The sequence below is a fragment of the Malus sylvestris genome, chromosome 15 (genome assembly GCF_916048215.2).
Source record: "Malus sylvestris chromosome 15, drMalSylv7.2, whole genome shotgun sequence".
In the NCBI taxonomy this organism is placed as follows: domain Eukaryota; kingdom Viridiplantae; phylum Streptophyta; class Magnoliopsida; order Rosales; family Rosaceae; genus Malus; species Malus sylvestris.
In genome coordinates this window covers 20,247,984-20,267,896 of record NC_062274.1, presented here as the reverse complement: position 1 = coordinate 20,267,896, position 19,913 = coordinate 20,247,984, and the positions used below count along the sequence as shown (strand labels likewise).

General features: G+C 36.0%; 1 protein-coding gene across 1 annotated transcript; it reads left to right on the top strand.

Annotated features, from left to right (window-relative positions):
• Positions 1 to 16,590: 16,590 nt before the first annotated feature.
• On the top strand, positions 16,591 to 19,825 carry LOC126601271 (zinc finger CCCH domain-containing protein 6-like). Its single transcript, XM_050267955.1, has 4 exons — positions 16,591 to 16,821; positions 17,886 to 18,089; positions 18,212 to 18,336; positions 18,428 to 19,825. The coding sequence occupies exons 1-4, from the start codon at positions 16,750 to 16,752 to the stop codon at positions 19,509 to 19,511; spliced, it is 1,485 nt and encodes a 494-aa protein (XP_050123912.1). The 5' UTR covers positions 16,591 to 16,749; the 3' UTR covers positions 19,512 to 19,825.
• The last annotated feature ends 88 nt before the right edge of the window (positions 19,826 to 19,913 follow it).

Sequence of the window (19,913 nt, the reverse complement as noted above, 5' to 3'; positions counted from 1 at the left end):
TTTCCAAAATTAATATATCATATATACTTAAATTTTAGGAACATGATTAACTCCCACTAATCTTTTGTAAAACTCGTAAACAAAAGATTTATTTACATCTTGATGAGAAATCAAACGATTTGAACCTTTTTCCTCATAAAATGCAAATAGCTCCCACTAACTTGCTAAGATCCATGATGGATGGATCTCTACAACTTACATGTCTTGTGATTTATAGTTTTGGACATATATTATCAAGACTATCTTAATAATGGTTTCGGAAACCCATATTATGTCAAAACATTGAATCACCATTTTAGTTGTAGCTAGCAATCTTCGAATTAATTGAAACCAAGCCTATCTCAAAGATGGTTTCTTCAAAGTCAACCATTCTCTTTGATTGTAGTTACCTTAAGCTACCAATTAGCTATGAAGGTTTCATTATTTCGAGTCAAATGGTACTTTACCATTTCCTTGAGTATATATCGTATATGCACTCAATGTAGTCATAAGGATTTTCATTCTTATCGACTACCTTGGAGCTTGTGGTATAGGAACTAGGTTGTTATATTTGTTGATTACTTCCTTGTCTCTCAAAGAACCCATTCTTTGAGTTCTATCTCTCGTTCATTTGCTCTTAGGCAAATCACATTGTAGGATTACAATGAACTTCCCAACCAAAACAACATTTGTTAGTTGGTTTATAGAAGCGATATCCAAAAGTTATTTTAAGGATATCCTACAAGATTGTTATCAAACGAATATTGCTTATTAGCACACAACCCCAAATCTTTAACATGCTTAAGATTTGTCTTTCTTTTCCAACTACATCTTATGGAGTCATGAAAATATTGGAAGATCTTCTCATTGACAATCATATTGTTTTAGAAGTATATATCCTATATATGGGTAATAGATAACATTTAACGAACTAAATCTTATTCGAGTTCGTTCTTCTCCTAATGGAGAAATACATTATCTTATGATGCTATTTTCCTTGATATCTTTCAAGGAAACTTATCTAAAGTGTTACCTTTCCTTGGATCAAATCTAAGGAGGTAAATACTTTAGATATCTTACTCATCTATTTACATTTCTTGAATTCTTTGAAACCTTTTGCAAAGTATTCGGACTTGTGTTTATTCAAAATAAACTATAGTCCAACCGAGAGTGATCTTCGGTGAATGTCATATAACATGAGTAGTATTATGTTGTGGACAAGTGCCACTAACATCTAAGTGAATTAACCTCAACAACTTTGTGATTCTTTCTTCTTTCCAAAAGAATAAAGATTCGAACATTTCGCCTCTATACAATTTTAACAAGAAGGTATTGGATCCGGATCTATCGATCCAAAGCATCCTTGTTTCACCAACTCGTAACTTATGTTTTAGAGGTATCACAATTTAGTTGGGATTAGTCACTACCTTGCAACCTTTTGGGTTTTAAGCATCATTATATTCTAAACAGTTAACACTACCATATCATCTCTACTATAGAGACAATCAATTAGATTACTATAATCCAATTTCTTTGGTAGTTCATATGAGGAAGTAAGTACTATCTGCTTTCGCAGAGATCTATATCTTATTCACGTTCCGTATGTGAAGCACCTTTTCTTCTCTCATATATCTTCTACTTCTTATTAGTCACACTTTTACAACGATTTGTAAAACATAGTTACTAATACGGAATCATACATTCAAGTAGAAGAACCAACTGTTTTGAACTATTCAAGAACAATTTACAACACCTTCGAAAGGTGTGTTCTTGACACTTGCAAGACATTTCTTGCAAATACCCCTTCCAATGTCCATCCTTTCATAAAGAAAGTTTGTTCCCTTGGAGTTATTTATCTTCTTTATTTGACTTTCACCTTTGACTACATTAGTCATGGTCCCTAAACTCCCACTATCTCTCTTGAAACCTTTTTCAATTGTGTTATACACATCAAACAATTTGGAGAGTATGTGGTTATTGTTCACTACATAGTTTACCATAAACTTAGTGAACCATTAGGATAGGGAAACTAAGGTGAAGTCCTTGCCTAGTTTCCGTCTCGTTAAGTGGTTTAACACTTCAACACTCAATGATTCAAAATCATCATAAGTCCATGTTAATGGACTATTTTTGTCAACCAACCATTATGTTCTAAACATAATTACAAACTTTCAAGAGTTGTACAAGGCAACTCTCATTTCTTCATTCAACAATTTGTAAGTGAAGAATCATGGCACATAAAGTGTCCATTCCCTTGTGCTTACTTCTCAAGTTCTTTGTTCAATTAACAAAGAAATAAGCACTAAGTGTTTGTATTGACTAAGGGTTGTTCAAAGCAACTCTTATTTCTTCATACAACAATTTGTAATTGAAGAATTATGACATTAAAAGTGTTGTCCTCTCTATGATAGACCTTTTCTAACATATTCTTCTAATGATACATTATCAATAGGAAGATTGTGAGGATGAGACTACTTAGGTACATTTACAAGCCATTAAAGACAATCTATGGTTTTGTAGTACCAAGTCCGTAAACTAAACGTTCGGCTTTTATTTGTCAAGTGTTGGATAGCGTTTGCAAATATATTGGTAAACAAATACATAACGTATATAAATTGATTGATTTTAAGCCATTTGATTCGGGTCTTTAAATCAAATAGCATCACCCACTATTTTTGGCAAATTCCATATCCCTCATTGGAATTCGAGAGTTTTGGATGAAACTCTTAGTAGGTTATGGGAGGCTCACTATTACCAAGCCCACCTCAGAAGAACTCCATATTGGCTAGCAACAATAATAATGAGAGAGTACGCTTACTCATTTGCAACTAATGCAAGTACCCATCTTGTTTGGCCTCTAGAGAATGATGCCTCAGAAGAACTCCATATTGGCACCATTGCACTTAGTTAAGTCATTCCCACCATGCTAGTTCAAGTAGGGGTTCAAGAATGGCCTCAGAAGAACTCCATATTGGCCACACTCGTTGCCTACCTTTCACTTCATCATATGTTTATAGGCTTCTCCTGAATGTAAGCACATACTTTGCAACCCCAGAACTGGACGAATACATTGTACGAGTCACAAACGATTGAAGCCCACCACGGTGGAAGGCCACGAAAGAGTGTTCTAAGCACTCTCACGCTTATCAACTTAATAATAGTTTGGTTGAGGGTTTTAGGTCTCATCACATATAAACATACATTTTAATCTCTATTAAAACTATTTTGGTCCTATTACAACTATTGGTCCATATGATTGTTTTAGTTGTACATAATACTCTCACTATACTTTTAAAACGGTTTTTAAAGCAAGAGTATATGTTACTACTAACATTAGGTTTGCATTCATTTGATGGACTATATAGTTGCCTTAGGGCCTTAGGATGACTATGAACCTTTGTTTAGATTCAACACGAGCCTTGTGTTGAATCTCGGTCTAGGGATGGAGATTGATTTTAGTTACGCGTTTAATCACATTAAGGCGTGTTGTCTTAGGGGCGTTGGACCCAATTACTTCATTTTCATGCATATCATATAAAGCAAGAAAGAAATACTTCAAAGTAAAGGATGAGCTTATGCTCATTACAACATTTGCATAAAACAAATTACCTTAAAGTAAAGAAGGACTTATGCCCTTTTACAACATTTGATCAAATCAAATTACAACCAAAATCTAATCTACACATTCCCATGGTTCAAACAAATTTGAAACGCCTTTCACATAGCTCAATTATATTAGGCTTAGGTTCATAATCATCCTTTAATTAATTAACGTTTTAACTAATTAATTGAATGCAACATTTTCATTTGGTTTTTGTATCCATAAAATTGATTTAAGTGGAGCTAAACAAAATGAAAATCCAATTCTCATTTAAAGAGACAAAACAATTTTGTTCTCATCCTATTTGGGCCATCATGCAATAACCACAACTTTTTGGGCCATATTGCGAAAACATAAACTTTTGGGGTCACTTTGTAAAAACACAAAAGTCACTACTTCATGTAAATACAACTAGAACCCAAAATTTAAATAAATTCAAAAACTTCATTAAAGGAGCAAAACAATTTGTCCTTTAGCGTTTTTAGGCCTTAACGTCAAAACGTAAACTTTCGGGTCAAAGTACAAATACACAAAAGTATCAAAACTTTATGTAATTGCATAAAAGCCCCAAAAATACCCTATTTTATTAGGGTGGCCGGTTTTTAGGGATAAAAATGAGTGGTGGGTGTTTTGATTTATTAGTTTTGTCAAAAACAATCAAGTAGTGCTTTCACCTTTCATAAAATTAATATATGTTTTGATGATTGATGTTTCCATCATCATTTATACAAATATTTAACACTTTAAATACTTTCATAAAATTAATATATGTTTTGATGATTCATGTTTCCATCATCATTTATTCAAATATTTAACACTTTAAATACTTTCATAAAATTAATATATGTTTTGATGATTGATGTTTCCATCATCATTTATTCAAATATTTAACACTTTAAATACATGATAAATCATTTGAAAAACATATAACATAAACTTTATGAAATATTCAAAACTTTGAATCAAAACACAAAACCTTTTTGTTCTTGGCAAGAACATCAAGAACAATGAAGAACATCCATGAAAACCCATAAGAGCTCCATGAATGTTTTCAAGCCATAAAACTCAAATTTTCATCATTCAAAATGAGGCTAACATCCTAGGGTACTTAGGGGTTCCAAAAGTCACCTTAAAACCATTTTAACAAGACAAACATGAACCCAAAAAATCACCCTTTGGATTTGGCCGAAAATTCCCAAAATCATGGCACCAAATTTTAGCTCCAATATTCATCCTCATATGAACTACATCTACAACATTTGAGATGGCAAATTTTCAAACAAAATTTACATTCAAAGAAGCAAGAATAAAGCTTGTAACAATTACAACTTTTAAATCATAAACTTATGAACTACAAAACCCAAAAGGATTCACCAACTACTAGACCTAGGCTCTGATACCACTTGAAGGATTTATTTTGAAAAACATGTTCATTTGAGCAACATCATATAGCATGCAATTAACAATTAAAAGGCGGAATCATGCTTGCATGCACTCAAAAACAAAACATTACCATGAAATTCAAAGCCTAGTAGATTGGTGAACCAATAATCAACTCAAAACAAAGTGAGTTGAAATTAATACCTTTGTAGATTCCTCTTTGCATAAGCAAAGGCTAATCACCCAAAGAGATAGGGCCTTCATTCCTTGCTTCTTAGATCCATGGATTTGGATGGAAGAATAGGTTCTCTAAGTTCCCAAAATTGAGAACCTCTAAGTCTCTTCACCAAGGTTTGATTGTAGAAGAAATGAGTGACCTTGGAGTAGTAGGATTGCTAGATGTACCCTCCAAGGTGTTAGCTTCTTTAGAGAGAAAATGGAGAGACAATTCTCACCCATTTTCACCCAAAATAAACCCTTAATCACATTAATGAATATTTTGTTATAAAGTCATTTATATAGTCACTTCTTTAAGTGACCTAAATAACCAAACAACCCCAATTCATCTTCATGGCCGGCCTACCTTGGGAATTTTGGGCTTTTGGGCCTTTGTGAATCTTTATTCATTAAGTTGTCATACAACTTAAGTCAATGGGCTTGACGTTCGAAGCCCATTGGGCTTTAAGGTCCAAAACTATCCCGAGGTCTTTAACGAACTTATTCGTTTGATTAATTAACATATTAATTAATCCTTGCCATAAATTAAATGATTAAACCATTTAATCATTCTTACTCATTTCCGTTTAATCTCCAATCTCTACCTTTTACGGTGTGCGATCCATTAGGTTCCTTTTAGCGAGGCAGTGGGCGATTAAAACAATTTTACATCGATTGTGAATTGAAACAATTTTCAATTCTCCCTTTAGTGGTTATACACGTATAGGGCTTCCACAAACCATGGTTGACGCCTAGCAGCATGTCATGGTTACCCAAGCTAATCAGAAGAGGTTAGAGAACCTATTCAGTTCGGGATTACAAATGCAATACGGTCCTTCTCTAATCTAATACTCTTGACCACATTGTTTGGTATGATAGTTTATTTATTCATGTCTACTATCCAATGTGATTCATTTGCTTATATGATTTCCTTGAATGTGATTTGGAACGCATTCCCCAATCTCATTCATACTCTGGCCAGAGATTCCAAATCATATCATAGAGTATTCTCCCTCAACTGTTTGAAGGTTAGAGATCCCTTGTTGCGCATTTACTTGTCTCCATAGCTAAGTGGCTTAACCCCAACGATGCCGTGACACCCCTAGGGGGTGAATTAGACATAATCAAAGATTAAGGACTTAACCACAAGACAACTGTGATGCCTCAGGTCAAAGGACTACTTTGCATTATCCCAACCATGAGTTCTCATGTGACATGGAATATAAGAACTCTTCGTTGATCACGTTCAGTGAACTCATTCTCTTATTGAGCACCTACGTACTTGTCTTGATGTCACACACACCAATGACTCGAGACTAGTCACTCTCCCTGAGAGAAGACACAGTACGTACTGATCTTAACGGACTGTCAATGCCCAATTGGTAATCCTATGATCAGGAACATTTAGGATGTGTCTACGAAAGAATGGTCTCATTAATCTAACTTCATTAGATTGCATTCTCCCAATCACATATTCCTTGGACTTTATCGTTTAAGCATATAACATTTATATGAGACGGCTCAAACAATAATCTTTGCCCTTTATATGTTAAACTAGATTAGTTTAACATTTGAAATGTCCGTAAAGTATCATCATATGATTGGTTTTAGGGCACATTTCCAACAAAAGGGAGTGCAATGGTGGTGCACAGAAATGATGGAAAGGTGAATGATGGAGTGACACCCCTTTGTAGCTGAGCTCTTTATCATTTTTACACTAATTCTTCTTTCTCTTTAACATATTCCTAGCCTCCTTAGTCTTCAATTTCGTCCATCCACCTTACTCCATGCATGTGCTATCCATTCTAAGCCCAAAACTGCTCCAAAATGCATCTTATTGCTTTATAAGGCCTATGGACCTACAAACACACTAAAATAGCTTAAAATACATAATTAACTAAGAAATAACAACATAAATGCATGAGAACAAGCTAACTCAGTTGCATAAATATGCTCCTATCATTTACCCATATCAACAAGTGGGAAGTGGAAGTCAAGTTCTACCAAGTGAGGAGATATTGGCCATTCAAACACCCATTGCATCCTCTCCTGCCTCATTTAGCTACTCGCTAAGTCGCCAAACGTATTCATCTCTTAGTAAGAAGAAGGATTTTTACTCTCAGCAAGCTCATTACAACAAAAGGGATAAAAGTTCGTATCAAGACAACTGGGGGTGAATGTACCGTCAACTATTATGACTAAGGGGCCAAGCCTTACTCTTTCAAAGTGGAGGACTAGGTAATGAAGAAAATGTTATTATAAGAAGGCATACACATCACACACTCTTGATCAAAATAATGTGAAGCAAAATCAATTCATGGTACCAAAAAAAAAAAGAGAAATATTTTTGAAATTTTGAAAATAAAAAAAGGCTTAGGCCTCCCCTTCTTTGGGCCTAACAACTTTCATAAAAAATATATATGAAGGATGAGTTTTGGGCTACCACTTAGAAAGGAAAATGGTGAATTTTGTTACTTTGGAAACTTGGCTACTAGCAAGACACCTCCTTCGTCAACTTCCTTGACCAGAGACTTGGGGGACTCCTACCATATACTACTACACCTCGGTACTTAGAAGTTTCACGACTACTCAGTGACTTGGATCTTTCAAGTCTCAAATCGAGAAGTTTTCCTCACTCGAGAAATTAAGGGAGCACCACCTCAACTTACAAGATCCACCTACGAAGTTTCAACATGCAAACTTCAACAAAAGAAAAAATTCAAAGAACTAAGTGAATGATGCCTTAGTGTATTTAACACAATACACTAAATGAAGTAAAGCTTATTTATTGATATCTCCGATAAATTACAGATACGTGCATACACATGAATCAAAACAAACAAACAGGATGAGGCCTTCACAAAGGTTGCTCATGAATAGTCTCAGCACTCGGCAAAGCCCTAGAAATAGGAAGCACCAGAGAGTAATCAATTGAAGCCTCAGTACTGGGCATAACCCCAGAAAGAGGAGGCACCGAAGGTTGATCATTTGGAGCTTCAGTATGTGGTACAACCCCAGAAGACGAAGACAATAAATGTCTTTCAAACAAACCCACAAACCTCTGATGATCAATTAAAATCTGATCATCAGATTTTTGCAGCTGGTCAAACTTCCTCTTTATGTTTGTAGCGTAGTGATGTGCGAGCTTGTGCAACTGTTTATTCTCATGCTTGAGCCCTCTAATATTCTGTTAGAGACTTACCACTTCAGCTGCCAATGATTCAACTTGGTGGGTTCGAGCAAATAGGCGTTGGGCCATATTAGATACAGAACCTGCACACTAAACGCTGAGAGCTAGAGAATCCTTAACAGCCAACTCATCAGACTGTCTGGAAAATAATCTGTTATCTTTAGGAGTGAGAAGGTTCTTGGCCACCACCACAGTAGTCATATCATTCTTCATAACAAAGTCCCCAATAGTAAGAGGACTAGTAAGGGATAAGAAGGATAGGCGTCATATGTTGTCTTAAGGAGACATGGCTGCCTCTTTACCAAAGTTCAAGTCAAAACAACGGTCGGATGGGCCAGACATTTTTAGAAATGATGAAGGAAAAATGAGTCCAATAAATCTCTGAAGTACAAAAATAAGGGGAAAATTCCTATAAGCAAAAACTCTATGAACGTACTTTTTGCACACAATTGGTGCCCCTATAAAAGAAAGGGCAACAGGGCCGTTTGTTCAAAAATCGAAAAGACACCACTCTCCAGATTTCGAGAAGATGATTTTCCTGAGTAAAATATGTTGAAAATCTCTAAATGCAACATCAGCTCCTCGGGTACCACAAATAACTTTGCTAAAGATCTCTAACAAAATTTAGACACATAAAATTTGAAGGTCCAGCTACCCTACTATTACCCACAAGGGTAAAGGAACAGCATCATTGCTTGATAACTAGAAAGTACCTATTTGTGTCAGCCTCCGTGCTCCTTGGCAAAGCAGACTGGCAAAAATGCCCAACCTTTACTCACATTCGAGAAAACACTCCCAACAAGATTGCTTGCTCAAAAATCAAAGAGGCACCGTTCTCCAAATCTCGAGAGTTAGATCCCCCAACAAGATTACTTGCTCAAAAATCAAAGAGGCACCGCTCTCCGAATCTAGAGAGTCATACCCCCAACAAGATTACTTGCTCAAAAATCAAAGAGGCATCGCTTTCCGAATCTCGAGAGCCAGACTCCCAACAGGATTGCTTTATCAAAAATCGAAGAGGCACCACACTCTAAATCTCGAGAGCCAGATTCCCAATAGGATTGCTTGTTCAAAAATTGAAGAGGCAACGCTCTTAGAATTTCGAGAGCCAGATCTTTAACATATCTTCTTGCTCGAAAATCGAAGAGGCACCACTCTCCGAGCTTTGAGATCCAGATTTCCTTGGATAAAGCTTGCAGCTCCTACTACATTGCTATGACCAAGAAGGGTAAAGGAATAGCATTACTACTTGTGTTGGGGAAACTCATATATACGTCGACCTCCATCCTTCACGGACAGGCAAACCTGCAAAAATGCTCAACCCTTCCTCATATCTGAAAGGGCATTCCCAACAAATCCTTTCGAAATACTCAGCTTTCCTTCCCCCCCTAATAATACCTCTGCAAACTAGCCACACCAGAGCAAGAGTATCTCATATCATTAGGTTCAAAAGTAAGAGTATCCATATCATGTTTTTTCCCTGTCTTTTCCTTTTCCCTTGTTTTTATCTGCAAGATAAGGAGAAAGAAAGCAATAAGTTGGAACCTGAAATCAAATTTTTGATCTGGAACTGGTTGCCCGGAACCTTTGCATGGTTGCTCACCTAGCATTGCTCTCGATTACTCATCATCAACTGTTGTTAAGGTCACGAATCCCTTCGGCAAATACCTTAGAACAATTGATACGATACTGGCTATTTACATTGAAGCTGCCAAGCATGGATGGGTCGCTGAGAAGTAGTGCTCTGAAAGACCATTTAAATGCAAAGGTTGTGCACCATTTATACTATGTAAAAGATTGAAGCAGAAGGTTCAACATGAGCTGGAACAGATCACTATAGCACGATGTCATTCCTGCATAACCGCATAATCCAGACGGATGAGTCTAAATCAAATCCAAGCTCGGCATTGCTGCCCTATCCGAAGAGCTCAAGACACTTCAACAACCTTTTGCTGGTAACGTTGCCAAATAGCAAAGCCTCGCTATACCACATCCACTACTTTGTCAACAACAAAAGTATACCATATCATCAAGGTCGAATGAACTCTTGATTTAATGGACTTGTTTTGACTCTTAAATTCTTGAGTCGGCCTTATACTCTGGAGAAAACCAGAAAACCCTTCAACCTAGTTCAAGAATAAGCATATGGAAAGATATTTCTTCAAAAGCAAAAGTATCTCATATCATCTCTTCTCCATGTCCTTTTCTTAGTCCTTGTTGATGTCTACAGAACAAGGAGAATGAGAACAATTAGCCGGAACACGAGATTAAACTTTCGATCTAAGACTGACTGCTTAGAATTCTGATTGTTTACCTTGTATGTCACCTCTTTCGGCAGATCCCCTCACTCAAAGACTTGGGGGACTCTTACTATAGGGTTTGTATTGCGTTTAACCAAGCCCGAAACTACAAATAAGCTTCAAGTGAAATTGATACATTACCTTGTGCATCTCCATCGGTTAAAAATACCACCCATGGATGGAGGAAAAGTACTTCCAGAGAAGATGCCACATCTACCTATGAGACAGATAAGGCAAGTGAAAACGATACCACACTTCGGTACTTAGAAGTTTCATGATTACTCAGTGGCTTAGATCTTGTAAGTCCCCAACCGAGGAGCTTCCCTTACTTGGGAACTTAGAGGAACACTGTTTGTACCATACTTGACCAATCCCAAAACTACCAAGCACCGGTCAACGTTATACCGTCAAGAACCCAGAAGAGTTTCCCTCAAACCAGGAGGCCAATCATAACGCGACACGTGTCGACATCAAAGACCAATCATAACGCAACACGTGTCAATATCAGAGGTCAATCACAGCACGACATGTGTCAATGTCAGAACAAAGCTAGAAACTCTCTTCTATAAAATGAGATCATTCTCCCACAATAATCCCTAATGCCATTTGTCCTAAATCATTTACTAGAACTCACTAAAGGAGAGCTTGAACCTATGTATTTGTGTAAACCCTTCACAATTAATGAGAACTCTTCTACTCCGTAGACGTAGCCAATCTGGGTGAACCACGTACATTTTGTGTTTGCTTCCCTGTCTCTATCCATTTACATACTTATCCACACTAGTTACCGGAGCAATCTAGCGAAGGTCACAAACTTGACACTTTTGGTTGTACCAAAGTCCACATTGATTTTGTGCATCAACAAAGCTACTAAAAGCTCGTTTTAAACTTGCAAGTGCACAAGATCAAACAAATAGTATAGAAAGCAAGTACGAGATCATTCCCGCAAGGATTGCACTAATATGTATCTAGAGTATAATTCCAAACAATTTAAATTAATTAATTCACAAAACTAGCAAATATGCACATAAAGGTTTAACAAAATAGTTTGAGATGTCTTAAATTTAAGTATAAAAACACAATATAAAGAACGTAGGCAAATAAAATTAATTGACATTAAGGGTTTTGAAAACGATGTTTGAACAGCTAGGACTTTGGTTTCCATCTCTAACCTTTTTTCACCTAAGCAACCGATACACACGATGATACAAAACAGATTTTTGATGCTTAACGTTTGTCAACCTAAAGGCATGGCATCTACTCTTTAAGCTATTGATTTCCCTAAACAACGAATTAGGCATGGATGTCTACACTAAATCTTTTCATTCTCGAAGTATTTAGTATGGTATCTACTAAGTTGCACTCTGAGAAAGCATAATACAATGGAAATCGATAAACACACGAATCCTAGAACATGGTATCTATTCCGGTTATTCGTGATAATTAATTCCAAGAACCATAACTAGTTCTCTTGTTACTTGGCATAGGTACAAGACTCAATCATCCAAATTTACCCATGTAACGAACTCAATTACAAAGCTATTCTATGGTGATAAATCATAAAATAACTAAATAAGATTGGAATTAAAACTGGAATTAATCACTAAAGCATCAACAAATTGTCTTTTAACAAATTGTCTTGTAACAAAAGTGTATCGAAAATACTCAAGGAAACATGATTAGGACTTCAACCAAATCCCAACTATGAAATTTAGTTACTCATAATCTAAATGGGCAGTAAAGACAAACAAAACAGGAAGTAAAAGGAGAAGAAGAAACTCTTCGATGACGAATTGCAGAATGGTGCTCAGGTCCTTCCTTTTTCTCCGTTCTACCGTAGGTTGTTCCTTCTCTGTTTTTTATATCTCATGCCCCTTGTTGGTCTGATTAGGGATCCTCCTTCATTATCCTTCTAGTTGTAACCGACAAGGCAATTAGCCTTCTTTTTTCATTCTAATTCAATGGGCTTTAAAGTCCCATCTTATTAGTCTTATTATTTATTTCCTTCCAGACTTTTTGGCTTCTTCCAACTGGTTAGAACTCCTAATAAATAGGAATTTTAACCCTCCCTTAATCTGCCAGGTTGATAACAATTGTAGAAAACTTTGTATTCGCGCGTAGCCCGACATTTATGTACTAAAACTTCCATAACTCTCTCAAGAAAAATGCTATTCAAGAACCGTAAAATTCTACGGAAAATAGACATCCGTAACTTTCCAAACATATATGGCATATCTCCTAGTTCTTCCCGAGTCAATACAGTTTAATCCATGAACTCGACTGCTTTGCAGAGGCTATGCTGATGACATAGGATTGTAAAAGCCTTTTTAGCTCCTTTTGCACTCTTTGCTTGTTACAACCTACAAAACACAAATATAATGTAAAACCTATATAAAAGAGTAAAACAAAGGTGTAAACAAGGTGAATTATTATTATTATTATTATTATATATATATATATATATATAATAGCGAATTTACGAGCATAACACTTTTTGTCTACATGTTTGTATTATTGACACAAATCGATAGAATGATCATATGTTCGTTTCATGTAATTTTCTCTTCTCACACAACCTCTATTCCTTTAGTCTTTAGATGTTGGATTTGAACAAACTAAAGAAAAATCAAATGCCAAGATTAAGAGAAAATGTGCATAAAGTAAAAAAAAATTATGTAAAATTACTCACATATGCTTTTATTTCCGATAAAAAATTTGTTACATCGTGATTTATCTTCTCAATTTCTTTGAACAAAGCCGAATTAAGACATGGTTCCAGAAAAGAGAAAGACTTACATGATGGATACATCGTTATGGTGCCATCTTATGCCAATGAATAAACATGTGTAAATTTTTTATTCACAAATTATTGTTTTATACAAATCGTCACGTGACGATATACGATCTCCTATAAGTTGTCCCCGTAAAGGCATAGGACTATAGCTCAATGCATTTTGTTAGGGTGAATTGGCAATTTAGTCCTTGAATTATCACCTGAGTAAAAATTAGGTCCATGAACTATTTTTTTTTTCAAAAAAATCAATCATTGAATTATAAAAACCTGCCAATTACATTCTTAATAGTAGATTTGAAGCTACTATATTCAACTTTCCGTTAATTTAAGTCGCATTACTTGCATGTGATACGCATTGGAGTGTGGATTGGTAATTTTTCATAAAGAAATAGTGTATGGAGTTAACTTTGAATGATAAATTAGATTCACAACCTATATGAAAAGTTAAAAGCTTGTAGGCCAGAAAATGCCGGTATTACACTCTAAAGTATGTCAAGTGATTTACGTTGACAAAAAAATAGATGAAATAACTTTGAATATAAATAGTATGGATGAAATTAGCCATTTTTAATGAATTTAGGGGATTATTTTATCAAAAAAATAATTTAGGAACTTAATTTTCACTAAGGTGATAATTCAGAGATTAAATCAACACTTTACCCTAATTGGAGAAAGGAAAAACGAGTATGAATATTACGCCTAACATTGACAAACACATTCAGCTCACCCACGTCTAAAGCTCACTTCATGGTCCAACAATGAAAATAGAATAATACTTGCTTTCTCCCTATTGGGGGAATGCACATATCTTTGCGAATAAGGTATCTTTCCGTTTAAACTTTATAATTGAAACCATTTAATTTCTTAATCTTTGTATGAAGATCATCCCTATGAAAATATTATTTGAATTGAATGTCATTTAGTCATCAAAATATGTATAAATAAAGGGAAGTGTTATTGACACTTCAAAAATCTCATTATACACTCCTCACAAGTGTATTTTTTTCCTAATATAGAAAGTTTGGAGTGCTAATAACAATTCTCTAAATAAATTGACGGTTTATCATGAGTATGTTATTTGGTGCTAACACCGTTCATTTGTTCCATACATTTAGATGATTAAACGATCTCCGAGTTGAATATTTTTTCATTTTTTTGGTATAAATGATCTTCAAATGAAAATTAATAAGTTAAATATTTCGATTATGAAATTTGTAGACTAAATATACATTATTCAGAAAAAACAAAAGATGTGCATTCCCCATAAGGGAACATAAGGGAACATAAGTTCTGAGCCAAAAAACCAATCCCCTTTGTAAGTTCTAAAGTGTTGAGAGTTGTCCAACATCGGTAAGGGACAATGTTTGCTATGTGCTTATATGGTCTTTGGTTACTTTCCATATTGCCAATTGGTTTTATAGTGGAACCTTAATTTCATCATGGTATCAGAGCAGGTTGTTCTTGTGTGAAGTCAAATGGCCACACGCGCTCCAAGTCACTCAGTTGTTGTCCACATGTAGGCTTGAAAATCCGCCACACATGCGGGGACGTGTTGAGAGTTGTCTCACATCGGTGAGAGACAAAGTTTGTTATGTGCTTATATGGTCTTGGGTTAGTTTCCATATTGCCAATTGGTTTTATGGTGGAACATCAATTTCATCATAAAGCCAAACCATAAAACATCGAAGTTTTACAAAAATAATATCCCTTGTTCCTGAAAAGTTTAGGGGATGAAAGGTTAGCCCATCCACATCCAGGGATAGTGCATATCACAAGTTTCTAAGAACTTATAGAGGGACTTTCAACCTATTTTTTTGTTTGTACGGATCGCCAACCAAGAGGAATTGCTAACAGCGAGACTCGAATTTAAGTTCTGGTTTAGCAAATAGAACAATCATTATCAACTCAACCAACCATCATAGGCTTACAAAAGTAATATCAAGCAAATGGAAAGAATGTACAAGTTGGTGTTGATTTTTTATTTTTTTTATTTTTTTTCAAAATGATAAAATAATTATAATAAATTTATCTAAATTTCAGAGAAATAGATTCAAAGTAACGTGTGTAGGAAATGGAGCACATTTATATAATTAATGTGTCTAAACCTCGGGTACACGTCTACATCTTTGACTGCCTCCCCCTCAACTGTATACCCCGTCAATCAAGTATTAGGTTAAACGTTTTTGTCAAAATCTTCAAAGAGTGTGGTGTGTTCTTCACGTTCTTTACTTACGCATCAACGTAGAATATTAGCTTCCTTCTCCTTCGACCACGGCATGCTTTGACCTGCGAAGGTGCCACGAGACCTCAAAATATTTAATTGTCGACGTGGTGTCTTTGGACAAAGATAATTTAAGGAAAATAAGTACATATGGTACAATGTATTTTATCTTCTCAATAAACTTGGAAAATGTAATGTGTTTTACCTATTTTGACAAAAGGTGTTTTAACATTTTCAAGAGATTAGGTTAACCAAATATCATACGAATTTGTGAAAAACTTGTAACTCAAGTGATTAGAACTGTATTCGTGCATTCAATTCTACATTCGAACTTCTTATACTCTAATATCACTTGCATAAAAAAAAAAAAAAATTACACCATCTAATTCCAAAACTAATGTATTTTCAAGTTTTCCAACCCTCAAGGAAATATAAAAATCCAAAAAAAAAAAGGCTTTTTATTCAAAATAGTCATTGTGATTGGCATAACTACTCACTTTGGTCCTTAATAATGAGAATCGATAGAAGTAGTCATTGAGTTTGTCCACTGTAAATCATTTTGGTTTTTTCGTAAAAAATATGTGGATATCCTCATTAAATTGTTACATGTTCGACCGCGTGACCACTTTTTTAAATATATTTTTTTCAAATTCAAGAATCCCTTCTTTTTATTATCAATTACTAAAATGATGAGTATCAATCTCAAAGATCATTTTAAATAAAAATTCAAAAAAGAAAATTATATAAATTGCCCAAAAGGGTCATATGAAAGGCCAGATAAGAATTAGCGCATTTTCGCGGGTCTTACCAAATATGACGTCATAATTGAAATTTACAAAATTTGGAAAACCCAAAACAACCAATTAGACGCTCCCCCAAACCAGGTCACCCAATTCGATTCATATAAGACGACCAAGTTACCAACACCCACCCGCACTCGAAGCGACGACGCATCGCCTCTAATCTTCTTCCCGGTTTCAAAAATTAGGGTTTCAATTTCCAAAATCTGTATAAATCGGACCGGTAATTTTACAAATTTGTAGGAAGAATTTTGTGTAAATTGAGATTATGAGAATGAATTTGAAGCGGTCGAGGAAATCGAATTCGGTATCTTGGGCTTCTGGACCCGATCTTCGTCAGGTATAATCGCCGATTCTTCTGAAACCTTTTCTTGCGTTTTTCCCAGACAATTTGTTCCTTCTTTCTTTCGATTCGAGTTTTTCTGTTTGGCGGCTGAGAAAGTACTCCAATCGATCAGTTTTGTTCTTTCCCTTTGATTATTTTCCCAGATTTAATTAACGAAACTAAAACTCTTAAGATATGGTTGATTAAAGCTTGCTTCTGGTTATTAATTTTTAATTATCGTTTTACTTGTTTTAGTCTTTCTAATTGGATTTGGATACTCATTTGAAATCATCATCAGAAACTCATTGAAACTCAAAAAAAGAGGAAATTTATTGCAATATTGGACAAAAGCTTGGATTAATGAAAATATCAAGACCAAATATCCAAAATATTGTAAAAAAAAAAATTAAAATTGAGTTTATACGAAGGATTAACAGAGTTATAGCATTAATCAACGGATCTAGAGCAAGAATCGATAGGATTATACCATGAATCATTAGGATTAAGTTTGATTTCATCGCAACAAAATCGTACACGATGAAGTTCTTGCTGAAACTGTACTGCTGTTCTCTGTATTTATGATCAACAGAATTACTAACTAGGATCTTACAAGAATCAGCAGGTTTAAATCCTGTTTTAGTGTTATGATGTGTACAATTTATGACATCGCGTGGCTATCCGTACACACTTGAGTAATACCATCACGTGGTGTTACGATCCACCAATGGTACATTTATTAATACTTCATCATGAAGCAAGTAACCCGTCGCCCACCACATGTTGTAGTTTGGGCGGATTGGTAAACCCCTAGGTGAGTTTGTATGCATGTGGTCCACGTGGTGGGCGATGGGTAACTTATTTTGAATAAATTTGTAATATATAATGAGGGGTGATTTAACGTCTAGGCTTTTGAATAGGGAATAGCTCACCACTTAATCTACATAAGAGTTGTAGGAGATGCAAATTATCAGGCTTGTTTTTCCTTGATGTTTGAATTCCAATATCTTGTGGGAAATGCTACTGATTGTTTTCATTCATCTGTTCATTGTGACCGGACTCGATGTTTTTCTGTTGGATAGGTAAAGCTGTTCTCTTCCGAAGATTGTCCTGTGGCTGTTGGCGTGAAATATCAAAATCATCTTCAAGCAAAGGCGTCATATATGTCGCGTTCAGCTCCTATAGAACATGATTTTCCCCCTGGGTTTGAACGCTGTGTTCCAGTGAGACAACCAAAAGTGGAACGGCCCCTCATCCGTCAGATTCAATGGAAATGCCCTTCCAAGGTGAGTAGGCGTTAGATCTTTTCTAAATTGTTGTTTAAGTATGCATGTGATGAGAATATATGGTCTGTAATCTGAGTCGAGTTATTCATTTCAATGGTGTTATGTTGATTTTATTTGAACAGTTTGTCATGAATGAGGCCTGGCAAGTAGCAGCAGGTGAGGAAAGTGAGGAAGTCAAGGCTCAAAAGTTGAGAGTGACGAGAGTGCTCGAAGCAGTTTATCCTCGTCTTTCTGCAATTCCCCCTAAGTAAGCATTCTATCTTGTGTCTGGACGTATGTTTCATAGTCTTTTGTTCTTTTACGTAATGGAACCTGATCAGCTCTAATGTTTTAAACAGCCCCTCTGTTTCTGCGGATGTAAAAGCTGAGCGTTGTGACGATAGCCTCACTCCATCTGTCCCCCTTATTCCAATTGAAGAAATTGAACAAGAGTCCCAGAATTTACCATCATCTGATATGGACTTGGATTCCGATGTAGAATGTAAGCCACCAGCCTTGCCCCAAGGTCTGCCCGCGTCTCCTCAGCAAATTGCCGATGATAAACCATCACTAGGAAACTTACCTGGCCAAAGTGCGGATGTGATTGCTGCTGCAGTCGCATTGACTGCAATCGTGGAAAGCGCAGAGAAAGGAAGTTTGATCGATACCAATTTGCTCATTAAAATTCTGAATGACCCGAAAATGATCCAGAAATTGATTAACGAACCCGGATCACTGGCCAAACTAGGAGTTGCACCAACCAACTCCTTTACTGCACCTGCACCCATGCCAAGGACAACAGTTCCATCAGTTCCCTCATCTCTTCCAAAAACTGATATGCTAACGACTGCTGGTGGAAACTTGTTCCCTATGGCTGGTACAGTGGGACTGGGAACTACTATGAATGCGATCCCTCTTCAATCAGGTAGTGTTCAAATGTCCGGGTTGAACCCACCCGCACCATCACCACCCGTGCCCGTCACCCATTCCAACTTTGGCACGTTACCTAGGCTGCCAAATCAAATTCAAACACAACCCACCATCGGTGCAATGACTTATCCGAACAGAGCTCCATCACCGGCATTCTTAGTCAAGGAAGCCCTGCTCCTTCCGGCGAAGAATATCAACAACTGTAAGAACCTCATCATGCAACATGGAGCGGAAAAGCAAGAAATCCAGTACCCCTTTGTTGCACAAAAACAAATTGGTAACAAATTTAATCTCTCGAAAGACATGAAAATGGCACCAAACTTTAAACCAGTAGGAAAGAAACCAAAGAAGCCAAAACAGTGCAAGTACTTTAAGGGCTCCAACGGATGCCGTAACGGCGTTAATTGCAAATTCCAGCATAACATGCCGCTTCAATGCGGTAACGGTAACCTTATTGGGGGCCATATTGCAAAGAGGGCGAAACCTAATGGGGTTAATACCTTAAGGATGTGAAAATCCTATAAAATTTGGTGCTGTGCGTCATTTTTAATTTCTGTACAGTTTTGCGGACAGAAACTTGGGGCGTTTGGGAACCCGAGACAGGCTGTAGGGTTAGTTAATGTTGAACAAGGACAAATAAGTAATTTTCAGATTTAACGTCTATTTTCAACATTTGAATTAAGTCAGTCTAATATTAGGACATATGTTTACTTAAAAAAATGGAATTGCAAGAAATTAGTATCTATTAAGATCATGTGTTTAATAAAAATCAAGGAATAAGCGACGGAAAGGGTTTATATTCCCTTTCATCCTTATTTTTTTTTTAAGTGTTCTGATTTATGGTTTCTTCGACTGCAAGTAAACATGTTATTAGAGTAGTGATATTCATCTCTGCTTGCAAGTTTAACTCACATG